Below are 19,587 nucleotides of genomic sequence, written 5' to 3' on the forward strand. Positions count from 1 at the left end.
AACTAAAAGGTTGATTTTGTTCTAATTTCAATATGAACACAAATTTATCTGCTGTAAAGACATAGATGGATATGTCTGCTAACTGAAGAATAACCAATATGCAGTAATCAAAATAGCTTTTATTTACATTATAAATACTAAATGCAGACATTGGGTATTCTGAGTGTGTGACTTTCAGTGTGACACATTCATATGTAGTATTCTTATGTTCACTATCAGAAGGCTGCAATTTCTTCAGCCTTCTATTGGTTGTTAAAGCCAACAAATACAGTTTCATATAATTTCCAAATTATATCAGACTTTCTGTTGGATTTAAAGAAGAAATTATTTCTACTTGTGACTGTTTTGTTCTCTCAACCAAAATCATAACAATACACATGTCTGGATCTTTGAGGAATCCATTACCACTTTCAAGGTAGTGTTAAGTTTGGTTTTGCCTCTTCAGATCTAGCATGCATTCAGAAAGTAAACAACTTTTTAACTATGGGATTATTCTCTACTGTTAGTGAAATCTGAGGTAGTTCAAGAGCATGAAAAGTGTTTTCCCCCAGTCAGCTCTGTGCTTTGGACTTAAGGCAGACAACTAACTATGAAATCCACAGTTTTTCTTAAACCATTCACTGTTGACTTCTTCCATTTTTAAAACAGAAACTTATTTTATGTTCTACAAATGACAGCTGGTTATTCTGATTTAGAGATAAACCTAATGAAATAAAGTTGGAGCTAAATATCCAAACTTAGAAGTTGCAGTTATTCATTACTATGCTGATTAAAGTATAATTATTCAATCATGTATAGTGTTGGCCCAAGAAAAAGCCTAGGGCAATTAGTAATGACTGATGTTATTTGGAAACTGCAAATAACATACAGCTATTTACGTTATTAGGTAGTTTGACAATGGCTTTAATGAAATATTACCATGCTGATTAAAAACAGTTTTTTAATTAGTTATCTTTATAAAGATCTCTCTTTGCCTTTCCTAAAGTTTATCTTAGGCATATTCAATTTTTGATTTGCATTCAGAAAGTTTGAGGATTGATTAACACAGTAAGATTGGAGATATATTTATAGCACCACTTCTTAAATATTTAAAACATCCTTACAATTAAATATAATTAGTAATTTGTAAGAATATTATCCTTTACCCTGGAACCTTGATAAACTTTGCATGATATTAGCTAATTAAACTTTACTAGTGCTCCAGAAAGGAAAAAATGTAAAGATCCCTTCCCTCTGAAAAGAAGCCAGTTTCTTAGGCAGAACACTTTTCTTAAATTCATGGCATTTCACATAAGAATAGAAATGGTAGCAAAATACTAACTTACCTAATTAAATTACTGACAGTAAAATTTAGATAGAAAGTACTGGCCACATTGTACTTGTCTGCCAGTTATGTTTTCCCAACCTGCAGCATTAATGCACCCCAGTTACCTGCTTTCAGTTCTTACACTATTGTAAGAACAAAACTGCTTTATGATTTGATGGTTTTAATACCTGAAAACTGCTCCATAATGACTAGAAATACAGATTTTATAGCATGTCATCCAAAACTTTTAAAAGTGTGCTGAATAAGTGAGGGTTAATTTGTTTTGTTTTGTTTTGTTTTTTTTCCCACTTTCAGAGAGTTTATTACATTGTCCTTACAATTAACTGTGGTATTGTTGGATTTGGGGGATCAGTTTTGCCTTAGAAAGTTTAACATTGTGTTCTACTCTGGCCATAAAATCTTAGGACCCTATTCTCAACGAGTGCAAATATCCCAATAATGAAGATCCTTAGGAGAGCACTGTTACTGCCTTATGCCCCATCATATGCTTTCCCCCTTTATTTCCTCTCTCCTCAACCCAAGAAAGGCACCTGTTCCAACAGCAACAAATGGGTTCCAAGTTGCTCTCTTTCTTTTTTTTTTAAATAAATTTTATTTTTATATTCTCCATACAATTGCAGCCCCCTTATTTTGACCCCAATTCCTCCCCTCCCCACCCCCCAAGTGAGGGTTAATTTGAATCGACATTTTATTTGAAAGAGAACATTTGGTTTGCAAGATCTAGTAAGCTTAGGAGAATTCTGTTTTAAAAATAGAAAAAATTGTGCATATTTTTCAAAAATCAGTGTTAAATACCTAAAAGCTTATATAATATGCCTTTATGAGTAAACTGAAGTACGTATTTACTCGAAGGCATGGGCATATTCAACCCTATAACTGAAGAATTTTTATGGTGCTGTCTGCTCTGACTACACAGCCAGTAGCTCAGGCCCATGTAGCAAACTGTGCTGGCAGTGCTCAAAGGATAAAAATATTGAGCAGGGCCTCCTTGGTGGTGGCGTAGGGGATTGAGCACAGCGCTGAGAAGCTGTCTGCAGTCTCTGCAGTGCAGGCCCAGCAGACCTCTCCTGTTGTGCCTGCAGCTCCCCTCAGCAGTGCTTTTGGTCTGTCTGCCTTCTCTGCTCCCCACTCTGTCTCTGGTGAATCCTCTCACTCTCCCATGCCTCTGGCCTGTACCCCAGCTATTGTATAAATTAAAAAAAAAAAAATCTTTAAAAAAAATATTGGAACAAAGATTTTTTTTTGTGACCTCATCCTGACATGCACAATGTTTCCAATAGAAATGATTAGAGGTTAGTTATGTAAATATTACTATTTACAGTATTTAGAACATCCCAGTTAAAAAAAAAAAAATGTGCCGCCGCTTTTGTTCAGATTTGTTTATTTGTAGTAATAACTGTTTGCCTGTCCTTGAAATTATTTAATTCGATGACAAAGCATAAAAGTAATGTCATGTTTATGTTTAAAAGTTAGCTTTCAACATAATTTTAAACATACCTTAAACATAATTTCAAGAGCATAACTTAAATGTAGTGTAGTTTTCCATCATATTCTCCTAGAAATGTTTACTTCATATATATGACTTAAAACCAATTAAATATAAATCAGATTTATGTCAGTAATTCAAAAAAGTAGCTGCAATTACCTGTGCTTTCATAGACGATGAAACAGATTAAGATGGACTGAGTGAAATGCTTGAAGGCATTTCAAGTCTCTGGCAACCGTTACTTGTGAGATTTTACAGCACCTCATCTCAGGTATTTCTAGTCATTATGGAACAGTTTCCAGGTATTAAAACAATCAAATCACCTGTCCAACTACCTGAGACTCACCCTGCACTACTTCACGACTAAGTATCCCCTCGCCCCTAAGAAGCGCTGCCATTAGCTTTAAACATGTCAGACTACAGTTATCTGTGGGACATGCGGAAGTCAACTAGATGCAGCAATTGAAACTTTGGGTGTAGCCTGGTTGCAGACAGAGGCTTATGTGTGCATCATCACAGAGGGTGATTAACCTAGGAGAGGCTTGGATCTCCCAGGTGGAGTGGAGTAACAGTGACAGTGGTAAAGGAAGGTAAAGGACTCTTAAATGCCAGCACTATAAGAATGGGGGGGTGGGGGAAGAGTCTATGTCCTGAGACGAAGAAACTCTGGCAAGACAGAGGCAAGACTGGAGCACTTACCATGTCTCCAGTGCAGACTGAGATCTGCTGAGTTAAATGCAAGATTTCAAAGTGTTCATGTGGAAGCGATATCACTGATAATTTCTGTATTGGATCCATACTGTACTGAAAACATAATACTTTTGAGATATTAGGTCCATCAACATATGAGAAAAATTAATTTTACATGGTTCTTTTTACTTTTTAAATGCTGCTTCTGAACAATTTTAAAGTATATAGGTAGACAAATTTGTGGCTAGCATTATACTCCTTTGGGACAACATTGATTATGCACTATGCTTTTAAGAATTTTCATTTTAAAAGAGGTGACAGCAAACAGATAGCTTTAGATGAAAGTACAAGGTCAAAGAGAAGGACTTTTTAATATGTCTGTGGGTCCCAGAAAAGGGAGAGTCTGGAGGGAAGGGAAGGGAAGAGATGGTTTGACTAATGGAATATGAGTCCTTAACAGGGGAAGGTAGGGAGCGAGGTTTGTGAGTGGAGGGGTAGGATTCATCCAGCAGACATTTCATCCTTTGAGCTATGATGAAAAGAGGTGAGAATAACTAAATTTAGATAAATATGTAGGTGGGGATAAAGGCGGGAAGTTGAAAGCATGTGGAATATCAAAGACATTCATGTTTAATAGATCACATGGATTGACATGAGGAGGCAATTGTGTGACCTACATCATTTCTGACTAACTTAGAATTTTGTGTGTTTGGGATTATAACTCTGTGTGATAAGGAGCTTTGTTCTATATAAGAATTTTTTAATTAATGATAAAGCTTCATCTAAACCTGATCTAAAGACTCATTTAGACTTGATATTTACAGGAGAGTTTGATACTGTGCAGAGCCCCTCCACACCCATCAAAGACCTTGATGAGAGAACGTGTAGGAGTTCTGGGTCAAAATCTAGAGGAAGAGGCCGGAAAAATAATCCCTCCCCACCCCCAGACAGTGATCTTGAGGTATGTCAGCTTATCCTTAAAGAGATGTAATGTGATGTTTTATCTTACTGGATGAGATGTATTGTACAGTTCCTTACAGTTTCAAGCTTTAAAAAAAAAAAAAAAAAGGATGTATTGTGAATTCTATGAACTTAATTAGAAGTAGGCATTTCACAACTCTTCAGTTTGAGATGTCATCCTTTATCACAAAGTTGAAACAGTACAGTAAAAATGAGAATGCTTTATAAATTCTAGCTCTAAGATAATTGCATATTTTTTCCAATTTGACAAAAACAAAAATTTTATTTAAAAATGCTATTATTTGTGGGTTAAATTTCTTAGAAACCCAGTGTTTGTACTTTGCTGAAGTAAAAAAAGATGTTTATGTGGGTTAACAAAAAGGGATAAAATTAATCTGTATGGAAAGAAAAGTTTTATGAAAAACATGAAAAGTTTAAGTCCTATACAGTAAAATGTTTATGTCTATGAAAATTTCCATGTTATTTTTTTCTGGTGGTCTGTTCTTTTGAGACATATCTATACTAAGTAGGTTGATTTTTTTTTTTTAACAAAACATCAGGAGAAATTATGCTTAGCTATAATACTTTACTTTTATACAACTGCATACTTCAATTAAGAAAAAATGTTAAATTTCCAGATTTAGTAAAGTGATAGTTTATGCCTCTTTGTAAGAGAACTTTTTTTTTTTTTTTTTCCTGAAAAGCAGCAGATTCAAATGCTTTCAAGGACCCAGCAGGTTATATGAGTAAACTGAGCTAGGAAGCAAGCAGACAGCATGGATAACTGCAGAGGACATAGGCTGCAGAGGATCCTGAAGTTTTACAATAGTTCAATCTAGCAAATTTGAAAAAAAATGAAGTCGCATGATTTTTTACAAAATAGTATCAATATTACATCCAAAATGGCATTAAGACATGTTTTCTACTTGTAAAGAGATTTGTTTTCTTAGAACTTGTTAACTCTTTGGTATTTATCTCTTGTCTTCAGCGTGTGTTTGTCTGGGACTTGGATGAAACCATCATTGTATTTCATTCACTGCTTACAGGGTCTTATGCCCAGAAGTACGGCAAGGTAAGAAATCAAGAAATTTTACCCCAAAAAATCGTATTAGAATTCTACTTTGTTCAAAAACCAAGAAACATTTAAAAATGCATTCCAGTGTTTTTATATGTTGCAGTCTGTCAGATATGTTCTTCTTTATTTCCAGTAACTCCTTTTTCTTTAATGTGAATGGACAAATTTTACAATGCTGATTAGAAATTGAATTCTTTTTCTCTTCATGACCAAGTTTTCTACATCAAAAGCAAGCTTCTTACTCGCACATAATTATTTTTGATAACATTTTTATAAATGCAGATAGACTTAAAACTTTATAAAATCGAGCATATCATCTTGCCATTGTTCTCAGAGTTAGCTGTGAGAGTGTTGTTATGCACCTGTGTCAGTGCTCCGCAGACTGAACTACCACAGGCTCTTTGTAAATACAATTATTTAGGTCCATATTGTGTACATCTTCAACTCATAATTTAACTCGAGTCAATTCACAACTTGTTGCCCTACCTTCAGTTGTATCCAAAGTTGCATCTCACTTGCCTTCCTTTGCCTATAACACTTACAGAAAGTGTTCCTGTCATCCCACATTATTTGATAGCATCTTCCATCAGCAAAATACACAGTTTTTAGCAACTGTGTTTAGCTTTGTCTTCTGGGCTGGTAATAATGAAGTTCAGTCAAGTATTTCTTCCTAAATTGCACTCCTGGGGAATCTGCATGATCTTTGCCTTTTAGTGTAGGTAATGGATATTGCTAAATTGATATGGAAGGTAATGATTTTGTTTAACAGAGATTTAGAAGTTGTCTGAGCACAGTCATCATCTAAAACTGATCTCCAAAGCGGATGCTTTGCTTCTGATAGATCATCAGGTTTCAGCTAGTACTGGAGCCATCGCTGGAAAGCCGAAGGCCTCTGCAGGATAGAAGGTCTGTTTTCACTGGTGGCTGTAGGCTATAATAGGCTGGTTCCTACTAGCCTGGGAACTCAGTAGCCAGATGGTCAGGCAAGTGAGGTACAGGTCCAGCAGGTCCTGTTACAGGTTCTCCTTCAAGTTGGAGTAATTCTTATTATCTCTCAGATGACTGGGATATTTTGCACCAAGAGGTTAAACTTGTATGTTCAGTGAAACAGAGTGTGGCAAATGGTTATCTGTACCTCATGGTGATGCAGGAAAAAAAAATGATGGGGCACCACTGGACAGTTATGGGAAAGGGTAAACTTACATTTATAGGACACCCAGCATTGATGGAAACTTTAATCAGCATTTCCCTAGCATTTCATAAGCGAGGGTAGTTATGAGCCTTTGAGTCAGGGTCAGTCTAACTGAAAACCCAGTGCTGAGGCTTACAGCTTTCTGACCTTGGGCAAATTTACTCAATTCCTCGGTCCCAATTTCTATGAAAATGGGAATCATGCTATGTATAGTAAACAAAAATTAAATAGCATGTTTAAAATGCTTAGCACGGGGTCTCCCTGGTGGCACAAGGGTTAAGACGCGGCCTATGAAGCTATCTACGCAGCCTATGAAGCTATCTACAGCCACTACAGTCTGAGTTCAATCCCCAGCCAGGGAGCTACCCACATGGTGCAGCAGCACTCTCCTGACCGCCCGCTGCTTGCCTTAGCGGTGTATTTCAATAGATCCGCCTGTTCTGCTCCCCAGTGTGTCTCTGGTGAATCCTCTCACCCCCCACATCTCTGCCCTGTACCCTAGTTCTTATATGCATAAATAAATAAATCTTTAAAAAAATAAAATTAAGTGATTAGCAGGACACATGATATGAATTAACACCCCCAAGTTATTGAAATCATTACTAGTCCTTTTTCAAAAATGTTTTCCCATTTAATTTTCCACATTACGCTGTTGTAATTTATTGTGATCCAAGTTCTATGGATAAGGAAATCGGGTTATGAGGATTTAAATAACTTGACCAGGATCACAAAATGATAAATACTGATACATATATCAAAAACCAGGTCAGTTTCATAACAAGTTCTTGTTCTTTATACTATTTTCTGCTATTGAATGAGGTTCTGCTAGAATTGGTCATGTTAAATAATATTTTTCTTTAGAGGAATTTAAGAAAAATAGAGTGAAAATGATTTTAAGCTGTTTTTTCTAATTAAAATGAAAATGCCCTTATTGAGTGTCATGAAAAATCATGTAGATGAATGTATTTATTGAATTATTATTTACATTTTTCTAAAAGTCATCTGATCACTAAAATTTTTGTTAATATCAAGAAAAAAACTAGCATTACCCTTTAGCCATTAAAACATTAATATCTTGGTATAGTGAGAAGTTAACTAAAGAAGGGTGGGTAGCTAAAAGGGCCTGTCTTGTGAAGCTGGGGACCACACTGTGGCGGAGGTGGTTCTTTGAAAGTGACAAAGAGCAGGTTGGGTCTAATTATAAGTAAAACTACTGAAATAGAGCCCGCCGCCACACACACACACCAGACTTACTCATCTAACAAATATGGACTTTATGCACAGCAGACTTGCTTCCTGTTCTCAGGAAGTTTGCAAACTAACAAAATCATTTAGATAATGGTAACTGCAGTGAAGACTAAAGAACTAGCTCCTACACAGAGTGGGGGGAGTGGGGGTGTGATTGAAGGTGGTGTTGATACTGGGACCCAGAATACAATAAGGAACTCGCCCTGGAGATGAGGGGGTGGGAGGGATGAGGATAAGCATTCCAGGCCAAGGGCACAGAAGGGACCTGAGGTAGGCGCCATCTTCCAGTTTTCCAGAAATATAAAGAAGTAGGTTATAAACTGGGAGGTTATAAACAAGGGAGAGAATAATACAAAGTACGAAGAGAGAGGTAGGCAGGGGACTGGATCAGGAAAGGGAGGGATAAGGCATTTGGGCTTATTCTGGGTACAGTGGAAGCATCGGAAGGTTAGGCTGAGTTGGGACATGATGTTTTATAATTGGCTGCTGTGTGGAGAATGGAGAGGAACAGGTGGACACAGTAGACCATTTAGGAGTTTGCTGTGCTGTTAGTAAGAAGTGGTGGTGGCTAAGACTGGACCAGAGCTTCAGGAACTTTAGAATGAGTCACAATAACCCCCAGGGCATTTTAAACACAAACAGTTGGGTTTTATTCTGTAGATCTGGTGTTGGGCCCAATATATTGCATTTGAAATAAATTCATGGATAAAACTGATAAACCATGCATTGAGAACCAGGAGAAGAGTATTTCCCAAACTTTTCTTCTTGGGAAAACTAGTTTGGGATGTTAATTGATAGTCTCCATGGAAAGATCCTTGATCAAATACATTTGGGGAATTCTTGCATTTTATGGCCATTCAGTGCATATAATATTAAGGAACCTGAGATGCATTACAATAAAGAATCCTTTTATGACCTTGTTTAACCCCTAATTAGTTCCCTAATGTCTTTAGTAATGCCCTTGGGGGTTGACTGAAATGAAGTCATTCTGGCAATTCAGAAAAACTTTTTGCTGCAAGTGACCAGCACCAGTATTTACAAGGAAAAGATAATAATTTTAAAAAGACTTTTATATTAGTTAAAGGTTGTCTAACCTTAATACTGGTAATATCATCAGATCTTCAGACCTTTATATTTCTTAGATCAATCTTGTTTCTACAATGTACATTTTCAGAGGCCAGTATTTTTCATGTTACCTTTTTTTCATTTCTTTTTTTAGCCTTTATGTACATGAATTTATCACATCAATATCTTTATATAAAGCATATACGGGTTCTTGGTAAAATGAAGTGGTTGGGGAACTGGACATAATGTTACCAGGGTAAAGGTTCTAAAAACTACCATTGACCCAGATCCTTTCTCAATGGTTTTTACCTAGCGTCACCAAAGCAAACAAAAAGGCCTCCGATGCAGCAAGAGAAAAAGACAATTCATTCTAACCAACAGGGTAGAAGGAGAGGGACAAGGTCCAGTTACCTATTGGTGCAAGGTGGAGTTGTAGCTGCAGGAGCTGGTTGTGGTGGAGGGATGGCAGGGCAGAAACCTGCTGCTGCTGAGGTCAGGGTTTTCTCCCATCTGTGGCTGGGGCACCCGCAAAGGTCCACTGCCTAGTAGGGTGGCTGCCTTTCACTGCAGCTCCAATGAAAGAGAGAGCCCATGTGCCTTACTCCCTTTGAAAGGCTCACAAATGACCACTCAGCTCTGCCCGCTTTCCCGAAACCCTGGTGCTCAGGATGTCCAGGATGGAGTTCTTGTTACAGGGCAGGGAGAGGGGCAGCCCAAACCCCGCAAACCTGCCTATTCTAAATGGGTTCTTCCATCCGCCGCATCAACACAAAACATATGAGACTTTAATGGGAAGGAACTTTAGTACAACTAGGAAACAAGACAGGAAAGGCAAAGAATCTAGTTTCTAAATGAAGCACCCAAAGTTACCCGTCCCCTCGTGGGTAAAACTCCATCCAAATGGGATTGGCCCAGAGCAAGGCCCCAAAGCCTGCCACAAGTCCAAAGCATCTTCCAGTGGGGACCCACAGAAAAGGGTCAGAAACAACCAGACAAGCCCGGAAGGAAAAGAGCAAAATCAAAATCAAGATAAAAGTTGCCATTGTCACCTCCCCTCGGGTCTCACCCACATCCGTGTCACCCAGTCCACGACCAAAAGGGAAGCGCAGTTTCTTCACGTGTCTCTCAGCTCCACTTGCCTCCTCCAGGTCTCCTTCTTGATCTCCATCCTGCTTCCTTCCTTCCTCAGTCTCCTCTGCAGCTTCTCTCTCTCCCTGCTCAGCTCCACCTTCCATTTGGGTGGGGCAGGAAACCTGGAACCTCCCCCTTTCCTGGGGACCACCCTGTTACATTCTGACCAAGCCCTGTGCAAGCATCCTGTCCCCTTCTGCTTTGACAAGTCTGGATGTCAGTGGGCAGTTAAGCCCTCCTCTGCACCAAGCAGATCCAACAATGTCCTATTTCCCTCATGTAGGCAATCCCATCCACCACTCGTCTCAATCTGGAGATTGCTCAGAACACGGAAGGGTAATAAGTCATCCAGCTGAAGGGTAAGGCTAGTGTTAGAAGGAAATCCTGTGTCTGAATGTGTCTCAGGGAAGTCATTTAACTTCTGAGTCTGCTTCCTTACCTGAAAATGTTTATATTCCATTTCCTTCCTGGGGCTTCTGGACGGATTAAATGAGATAAAATAAACGTGTAAAAGTAGTGATGGGGGACAAGAATAGGGAAAAAAAAATGAAAAGGAGGTGCTCATAAGACCAGAAACCTGGCTCACACAAGGAGGTGAGGGTAGAAGAGATTAACATAGCCATCTACACAGCTATGGAAACCAAGATCCTTCACAGTTATGGAAACTAAGATCCTTCAGCACTGACAGCACAGTTGCGGGGAAACTAGTATCCTTAGGTGCAGACTAGTATCACTGGTGAGGACTCCTACATTTACAAAGATAAAATCTTTAGATAAAATCCAAGCAGGTATCAGACTGCTGTCTAGCACACAGACCCAAGGGTAAAGATATGGAGATTGAGCCCATTGTAGAATCTCCAGTCCCTTTCAAATTCTACATAGTTATCCAAAATTAGCAACCAACTGACAACTCACAAGGAGTGAGCCCCTCCCAAACAGAAGAAGACTGTATCAGTGCAGTCTCTGCACTGGCTTGGGGCAGCAATCCCACTGCCCACCTGTGACTATGCAGGTGCCTCACTCTCTCCCTCTGCAGGGCAGCAGCCTTCCTGCCCGCCTACAACCATGCAGGGCTCTCTTAGCAAACCTTTCCCTCTGGGGCAACTCTTCCTGCCCGCTTGTGTCTGTGCAAGTGTCTTTAACTGTTTTATCCCTTCCGTAATAAATCTGCCCTTTACTAATGTCTCTGTCTCATGGAGAAACTCGCCTGGGAAACTCGCCGCGTGTCACTAAAACAGGAACTCTGATGACACCTTTCCCAGAGTAAACCCAAGGACCCCACACTCCAAACCCACAGACTCCAAAAACCCCACCAGTAGCATTCAGCTCTGAAAACTCTGCCACTTTCCAGGCCAGAGAAACTTAAGTAGAAATACACAGTACTTCCCCCAAATGAGGAACAATTAAAGCAGATCCTTCAGGCATGCAGAAAGTCACAGTTTACTCTTACCATGAATGAAGTGGCCTAAAATAATGTGAACAGGGAGTTGACAATCACACTTACCTGCTATAACCCCTCCTCCCTCTTTCTCTCACACATCCTACTCCTACCTGCCTCAACCCAGTGAAAAACAGATAGATGATAACAAGTTCCATTTGTGAATTCTTGCTGTGTCCCTGGCTCTTTGCTGCCCACCCTGTTAACTGCATTATCTCCCAACCTTCCCTATGTTACTGGTACTTAGTACACAGCTCGGAAGCAATGTGGCCAACCAGACCCCACTTGTTTTTAATGTGCTCTTAATCCCATATTCTTTTGGTCTCATGTTTTTTCCACATAACCTGTAAAAACGAAATTAATAGAATATAATAATTTAAGAGTTTAATTTTACTCACAGTTTTCCCATAAAACTAATTTTTGTGTTTTAACTAAAAAAGAATTTTTGAAAAGTACACACCCCGTTTATAATAAGTAATGCTGTGAATTTTCCAAATATCTCCCTATTATGTTATCACTTTTTGACTATTCCATTGTCAACATAACATGCTCAAACAGAACTATTCCTGAATATTTACCATGATGGCTAATGAGGGGTGTCAGTCTTTCAGTTCTGCTGCCTCTAGAGCCAATGATGGGCTTTGCAGCTGAGTGCCAGTTGGCACGTAGTTTTCAGCACTGTAAGAGTCTAAAATCAGAGCTTTTAAGTTTGGCAGAACCTCGTCCAGGAATCATCCATCATGTTAGAGCTTACGAAGATTATTCCTATTCCTTGATTAGTTGCATATCTTATTTTTTATCTGTAAGTTGCAATGATTCCCCTTTGAGGAAGGATGGGTGAAAGGAGCTGGATAAATTATGCTTTAGGGGCTTGATTTCTTTCGGAGCCTGTGCAATGAAGCCATGATTCTCTAAAGTTATCCCACAGTAAGGATGCCAAGGAAATAGCCCTTGTCAGGGAAAAGGACAAATGAATGGTTGCCTTGTAATGGGAAATTGAAAGTCTAACTTCCCAAACTACTTGTTCATCTTAGACAAGCTCTTGCTTATATAAGAGCAACTCTGGAGAAATAATGTGTTCATCAAGCTAAGTCAATTAGTTACTTTTTATATTCAACAATCTGCCCACACATATAGAAAGCATTCTGAAATATCACTGGCTACATTTTAAATTTTAGGATAGTCAAGAGGATAAGTACTGCCTTACCATGCATGTCAACTAAGAATAATCAGTATAACTTAATATGGAGTGACTGGAATTAATCAAGTGTTGGTAGCATGGCTTGGAAAGATCTTAATGGCTGTGTTAACACAATGGAAGTTACCGCTGGTAGATAAATTTTGTGAAGCCCCCTTCATGGCTTCTGATTACTTAATATTATCTACCATTCAGTTGCAAATGTGATTTTTACATTGAACACTTGGATTTTGAAGGAATCCTTTTAAGCCAAAGCAAAATTGAACTAGTCTTTCACCTTTACCAGCTCCCCAGCAGGGCGGAGGTACGTGGCTAGGACACACCATGGGAAATTTGGTCCCTGAAGTTAAATCCACAGGTAAAATGCACTTGTTCTTATAACTTTTTTTTAAAGATTTATTTACTTATGCATACAAGAGCTGGGGTACAGGCCAGAGATGGGGTGGGGTGAGAGGATTCACCAGGGAGTGGGGAACAGAACAGGCAGACTGACTGAAATACATTGCTGACGGGAGCAACAGTGAGACAGGAGAGGTCTGCTTTGACTTGTGGGTTGGTCCCTGGCCGTCTGGGGATTGAACTCATGCTGCAGAGACTGAGGATTGCTTCATAGTGCAGCGCTTAACCCCTTGCTCCACCAGAGGCCCTGTACTCGTAACTTTAAGCTACTTCTAGAGAAGCTTCATCCCCAAGAAATTATACTGAACCACTCATTCTACTCAGTTATCTGACTGATTTCTGTTTCAGAGTTCTTTGGAAGCACCCAGAACCTTAGCTCCTTGGAAATCCAGAAAGCCATGTCAGCTCTGGATGCCCTAACTGCTGCAGACATTCTTCAGAAAACTCTGAGACCAGGACTTTTTAACTAATAGCATGTGTATGAATCCCTGGAGAATTTGTTAAACTACAGATATGGCTTCATTAGACCTCGGGGATAGGGTCTGCGATTCAGCCTTTCTAACAAGCTTCAGGGAGTCCAGCACTGCCCTCGGTGAACTGCACTCTGAGTAGCAAGATCTTCAATTGCTGATTTTTAGTCTTGTTTGTATGTTGCAATCATGAGGGAGCTTTGAAATGACTGATGCACAGGTCCCACCTCAGAAAATCTCATTTAACTGGCTTAAGATGTGGCCTGTTTTTAAAGTTCCCCGGGTGTTTCTCCCATGTGGTAGAGTTTGAGAGCTTCTGTCATAGAAATCATCCTCCCACCCTGTACTGCACTCATTGTAACCCCACTTTTGCATGAAGTCTCACCCTTCTCTTTTTCGCCATTAGTTTTGCTTCACAAAAAGCAGCCAGTTTTCTTTTTTTTTTTTTCCAATAGAAAATTAAAGTTTTATTTCAAAGTTTCTTTACAAAGACATAAAATTCATAGTACTTTATAGCAAACAAGAATGTCTGGGGTGACAGAGAGACAGAGTCTAACCAATTTAGAAATAAAAATTATTTCTATTGCATTATTTTTCAACTGAGGAAGCGTTGGTTTACAACACTGTATATCATTCAGCGGTATGATCACACATCTTCAGGCGTGCATTATTCTGCCACACACACCACCAAGAGTCCCATAATTCTCCAACATAGTCTACTGGACCCCCACCTCCCCTTCATACTTTTTTTTTTTTTTTTAGGTTTTAAGTTCTTTTTTTTTTTTTAATCTTAAATTTTATTTTTATATTCCCCCATACAATTGCAAACACCCCATTCTGACCCCAATCCTTCCCCTCCCGCCCCCCACCCCCCAAAAGTGTCTCTGGTTCATAGTTTTTTGTTGATTTGATTTTCACTTTCTTATATTCATTTTCTGGTCCCTTATTTAAGTTTTCTAGATTCCTGCTATGAGTGAGACCATCCGGTATTTTTCTTTTTCTTTTTGGCTTATTTCGCTGAGCATGATCCCTTCCAGCTTCATCCATGTTGCTGCAAATTGCATGTGTTTATCTTTTTGAATGCTGAGTAATATTCCATGGGCAGAAGAGCTAAAAAGAAACTTCTCTGAAGAGGAAATGCAAATGGCCAACAGGCATATGAAAAAATGTTCAACATCACTTGCAATCAGGGAAATGCAAATCAAAACTACCATGAGATACCATCTCACACCAGTGAGAATGGCACATATTAAAAAAACTAGCAACAACAAATGTTGGCGAGGTTGTGGAGAAAAAGGAACTCTTCTGCACTGTTGGTGGGAGTGCAAACTGGTCCAACCACTATGGAGAGCTGTGTGGAGATTTCTGGACCTACTAAACATAGAGCTTCCATATGATCCAGCAATTCCACTCCTAGGTATTTACCCAAAGGACACAGAAACATCAATTCCAAAGAGCACCTGCACCCCTATGTTTATAGCAGCACTGTTTACAATAGCTAAGCTTTGGAAACAACCCAAATGCCCAAAAGTAGATGACTGGATCAAGAAGATGTGGTACATATATACCATGGAATATTACTAAGCAGCCAGTTTTCTACCTGGAATTCACGCGTTGATTGTGGGCACATCTCCCGCATTCCTGGGTTAATTCTTTCTGCTGACTGTTTCACACCTCCTCGACCTTCAGACTTTCAAAGCCTCCTCTCAGTTCCCCACAGAACTTCTTCTTTTTTTGGGGGGTGGATAAAAAGAAACCCCATCTTTGCACTATAACTACATTCTCTGCTTCCTCTGCACCTCCAGAACCTCAAATGTACCCAAGTATTTAATATCTGAAATGACCTCTGTGCCTTCTGACTCTCCAGTTTCCCACTCCTCTTAATTATTCCTGTTGCCATATTACATCCTGTGACAGTCCCATCACTGGAAAAGCCTCTTGAGTCCATTTTCCACTGGCTTCCATGGTTTTCTGCTCTTCCTTAACTTGACACTCAAATGGCTTCTTTCAATCTGACAAGAAGGAATAAGCTTCTTGCCAAATTGAGTAGACCTTTGTGGTTATCTTGCCGGGATCTCTCCTCTTCATTTGGCCTAGTTGAGCACTGTCTCTTTCTTTCCTTTTTTTTTTTTTTAAGATTTTTTTATTTATACAAGCACTGGGTAGAGTCAGAAGTACGGGGGGGTGAGAGATTTACCAGAGCCAGAACAGGGAGCAGAACAGGCAGACTGATGAAATACACTGCTGAGGAGAGCAGTGGGCCCAGCAGGAGAGGTCTACGTGCCATGTGGGACCCTTGCTGGCGGCCAGGGATTGAACCGGTGCTGCAGAGGCTGCGGGCAGCTTCACAGCCCAGCGCTCAACCGCTGCGCCACTAGGGGAGGCCCACTGTCTCTTTCTTAAAGTACGTGTTTCACTTCACTTCCCCAATGTGGGTCACTGCCTCACACTTTCCCACATACGATGGACTCATGCGTCCCTGCATATGCCCCTGCCTTGCTGTGTGTGCATGGCCAGCTCCCTCACCTCCCTACACCTCTTACCCTCTACTTTCACCTCCAGAGAGGCCTTATCTGTACCTTCTTTAAATGACCCTACACTGTCCATCCTCACAGCCTGTGACCCTGATTTTTTCGCCACCTGAAGTCTATGTATCTATTTGGTTTAGTGTTAGTTTATTTATCAGATGTCTTGACAGTAATAATATAAACCCCATGAGGGCAGGGACTTGACTTATTTGATTCTCTGTTCTCTGCATCGAATTTGAACATGTCTGACACTCAGTAAATATGTGCTAAATGAAAAAACGTTCCTGAAACCATTCTCCAGTTCCCCCTGAGAACTTTTAAATCCTCTGTCTGTCCATCAGAGACACACATGTCAATTGTACAAATTTCCCTCCTGATTCATGATGAAGAGCCTTTTATTTCTTGTCACTGATTCAAACAGTTCATGTTTTCTAAAAGGCTCTTTCTGTGGGGCTAGTTTTTCTTCCTTCTTCTGTAATGAACTTGCATGTGTTTTGCCTTGTGTGCACAAGTCTAAAATGTGCTTCAGGTCCCAAAGGAGAAACTGTTCCAAGCACTTGAGTTCTTAAAAAAAAAAAAAAAGTACTCTATTTTGTTAAAAATACATAATTGCTGCCTCTCCTGAGATATTTTTACATTAAGTCCCTAGAGGAGGGATTCCAGCTGATGGCCCAGTGCAGGGCAGAGGCCCCTCGACAGACAGTCTGGCTCCAATTTATGCTCTGTGCTAACACGACTAATAGGCATTAGCATTTTGATATAGAGAAGTGCTGTCCTTGATCTTGACTTGGTTATACACTGGGAACATCTGGCTTAGAATCCCACATTTAACGGTGAAGAGTTACTCATTTCTTCATCTTCCTCCTCACTCTCTCTCTCTTTCTCTCTCTCTTTCTCACTCATTAAACAAAATGTCTTGAGAATAGTTTCAGTATTTTAATAGAGCAGTATGCAGAGTAAATTGGCAGAAGTTCAGTTTGTCATATATTAAGCTCTGTGGTAGACACTTTGAACCTGTTGGAACTATAATACATATATAATAATATCAGAGCTTCCACAAAACCCTGCGAGTGTGTTTATTACCCCACTTTTTCCCTCTATCCAAGTGTTTGCTATCACTTCATTTCAGACCCTAAACTCAACACTCAGTACAGTTAAGCTGAAAAAAAAAGCAGTAACTCTTGATTCATAAGGTGCCCATAATTCCACAAACATCTAATGAAAATGAGCAAACATCTCTGTATAAAACTGGGGTTCAATCCAGAAGTACGTTTAACTCTCAAATGCCTGATAAAACCATGGAATTGCAGGCTCTGGCATTCCTTTGAAGTAGTCTGGCAAGGCAGAGGGTGCTCAGTATTACAGAGGCCTTGCTGAGGCTACAGCCACCAAATTCCCGGTCATCTGTCTTTGATTCTTACATCTGTGGGTCCTTTAGCTGAAAAAAAAAAAAAAATGGAACTATAATCTGCTTACTTCAAATTAGTTGTCCCAGTGACTTAGTAAGTTGGGGGAAAAAAAGGAAAATTAGTATATGAAAGTAAACCTTCGCTAGACATTCTCTTAGAAACAACAGCACCACCTCTTACAGTCGTAGTTTTCCTTGGCCTGTGTCATGACTGTCCCTAGCCCATCTGGGCCAAGACTTTGGCATTTCTACCAAAACACCTCCCTTTCAACAGGCCTTGCTCTCTGGAAACCTGAGTAAAATACAGCTAGTTTGCACTCCAGCAAACCTCAAACCTAAATTTTCCTAGTTAGCCAATGATATTTTGCCAAAATGCTTACTAAGTCCTGGCTCTCGTGAAGTGTGTGGTGTGGAATCTCCATAGCTTGAAAAACAAATGGACAGCCCTCTGGTGCCGGGGACTGAATTCCAAGCACTGCTCACAGAGTCCAGCCTGTGGTGTGTGGTGCCTGCTGGTGAGAGAATTCCTGTTGGTTGCTTAAAAGTTGGATTTGTTTGCATGCTTATCAGATGCACAAAATGCATTTTTCATGGGCTTTCCTATCACTGTTTGGGGAGCATAGAGAGTTATGTGCTTCAGAAGCATGGAATCAATGAAAGTTACAATCAAAGAGGAGCAGTGTGTTTTTTTCCCGATCCCATAAATGTGATCTGTAAGTGAAAAGAATGTTAGGCATGAATATAAGAAATGCAATAATTTTATTTAAGACTTAAAAAAGAGAAATTGGCAAATCATAGGATAAGAACTTAACCAGTCTATTCTCAAAAAGGAAAATCTTTTAAATAAGACATTGCTGAGCCTCCCTCTGAAATATATATCTTTAGGGCAGTAATCATCAGAAACATAACGGAGTAGTGTGGAGCTCAGTTTTATTGTCTTGCATCAGTGAACATTCCTCAAAAGCACAGAGCATCACTAATGGAATTATATGTTTTCATGCTATAATTACATTTGATTTTTCCTGATATTTCTATAGACTTTCTGTTCATGATCCCATGACTAGACAGAATAGTTACAAGTTTTCTATGCCCACGGTTTAACCAACACCCCCCCCACCCCTGAAGAGAAGAAACAGAGACTAGAAATAAGAATTGTCAACAAAACAAATGTATATTCTAAAAAATTTGTTCACCTTCAGAGATTTTTCTTTTAACATAATATAAACAAAAAAGAAATAAAAAAAGGAAATTTTATACTTAAAGGAACCAGAGCAAGGGATCCCTGTAGATTCTGAATTCCCTGAGACACAGAATAGGCACTTACCATTTTTTTTTCCTCTTATCAAATGAATATTTATTGGATAAGATGGAATTTATTTGGTATGGGGATATGTTGCACCAAATGATCCTGTTTCCATTAGACAGATGAATCTAGCAGCAGAGTCAAATTGACTGGATGCCACACTCCTGGGATGCCTTCAAGTATGTGAACATGGAACATCTGTTTTTGAGAAGGAAGAGAATCTCTAGCTATGAAATCCATAGCAATTTCTAAGGGAGAGATATAAGCAATTAGAAAACTATGTTGAGACCTTACTTAATATTATTGTCCAGTCTTCAACATCTCCCACATCAGGTTGGAGTTTTGCTCAGCACACCTCAACCATCTCTCTTCTTCTTCACACTCAATTCCTATTCACTAGGTTTTAATCACTGCAAATTATGAGGCTGACACTTCAAATATAATGTTTATACCCTCAAAGCATTAAGGAAAGAAATATAGAAAGAAAATTGGTTATTGTGATATAGTGTGGAATGATGAAGGGTTTTTACTTGCCAGTAGAATCACTCTAGGGGTGTATATGAAATAATATTTTGCATTCTGTTTCCCCAAGTTTAAATACGTTTCTTGAAATCCCATTTATTAGAGCATTGAAAACACAATGTTGGTTCTCTCTCCTCAAATCCCGAC

At 39.3% G+C, this 19,587-nt stretch overlaps 1 protein-coding gene across 13 annotated transcripts in view; it reads left to right on the top strand.

Annotated features, from left to right (window-relative positions):
- The window catches only part of EYA4 (EYA transcriptional coactivator and phosphatase 4), a 241,808-nt gene that overhangs the window by 201,931 nt on the left and 20,290 nt on the right, over positions 1–19,587 (top strand). For all 13 annotated transcript variants that reach the window (XM_037520421.2, XM_054697847.1, XM_054697853.1 and 10 more), the window contains 2 exons: positions 4,328–4,464; positions 5,452–5,535. In XM_037520421.2, coding sequence (XP_037376318.2) covers positions 4,328–4,464; positions 5,452–5,535 — 221 coding nt within the window. The remainder of the gene's footprint in view (positions 1–4,327; positions 4,465–5,451; positions 5,536–19,587) is intronic.

This window comes from Talpa occidentalis, unplaced genomic scaffold (genome assembly GCF_014898055.3).
Source record: "Talpa occidentalis isolate TD23 unplaced genomic scaffold, MPIMG_talOcc4v2.1 talOcc4.2, whole genome shotgun sequence".
Classification (NCBI taxonomy): domain Eukaryota; kingdom Metazoa; phylum Chordata; class Mammalia; order Eulipotyphla; family Talpidae; genus Talpa; species Talpa occidentalis.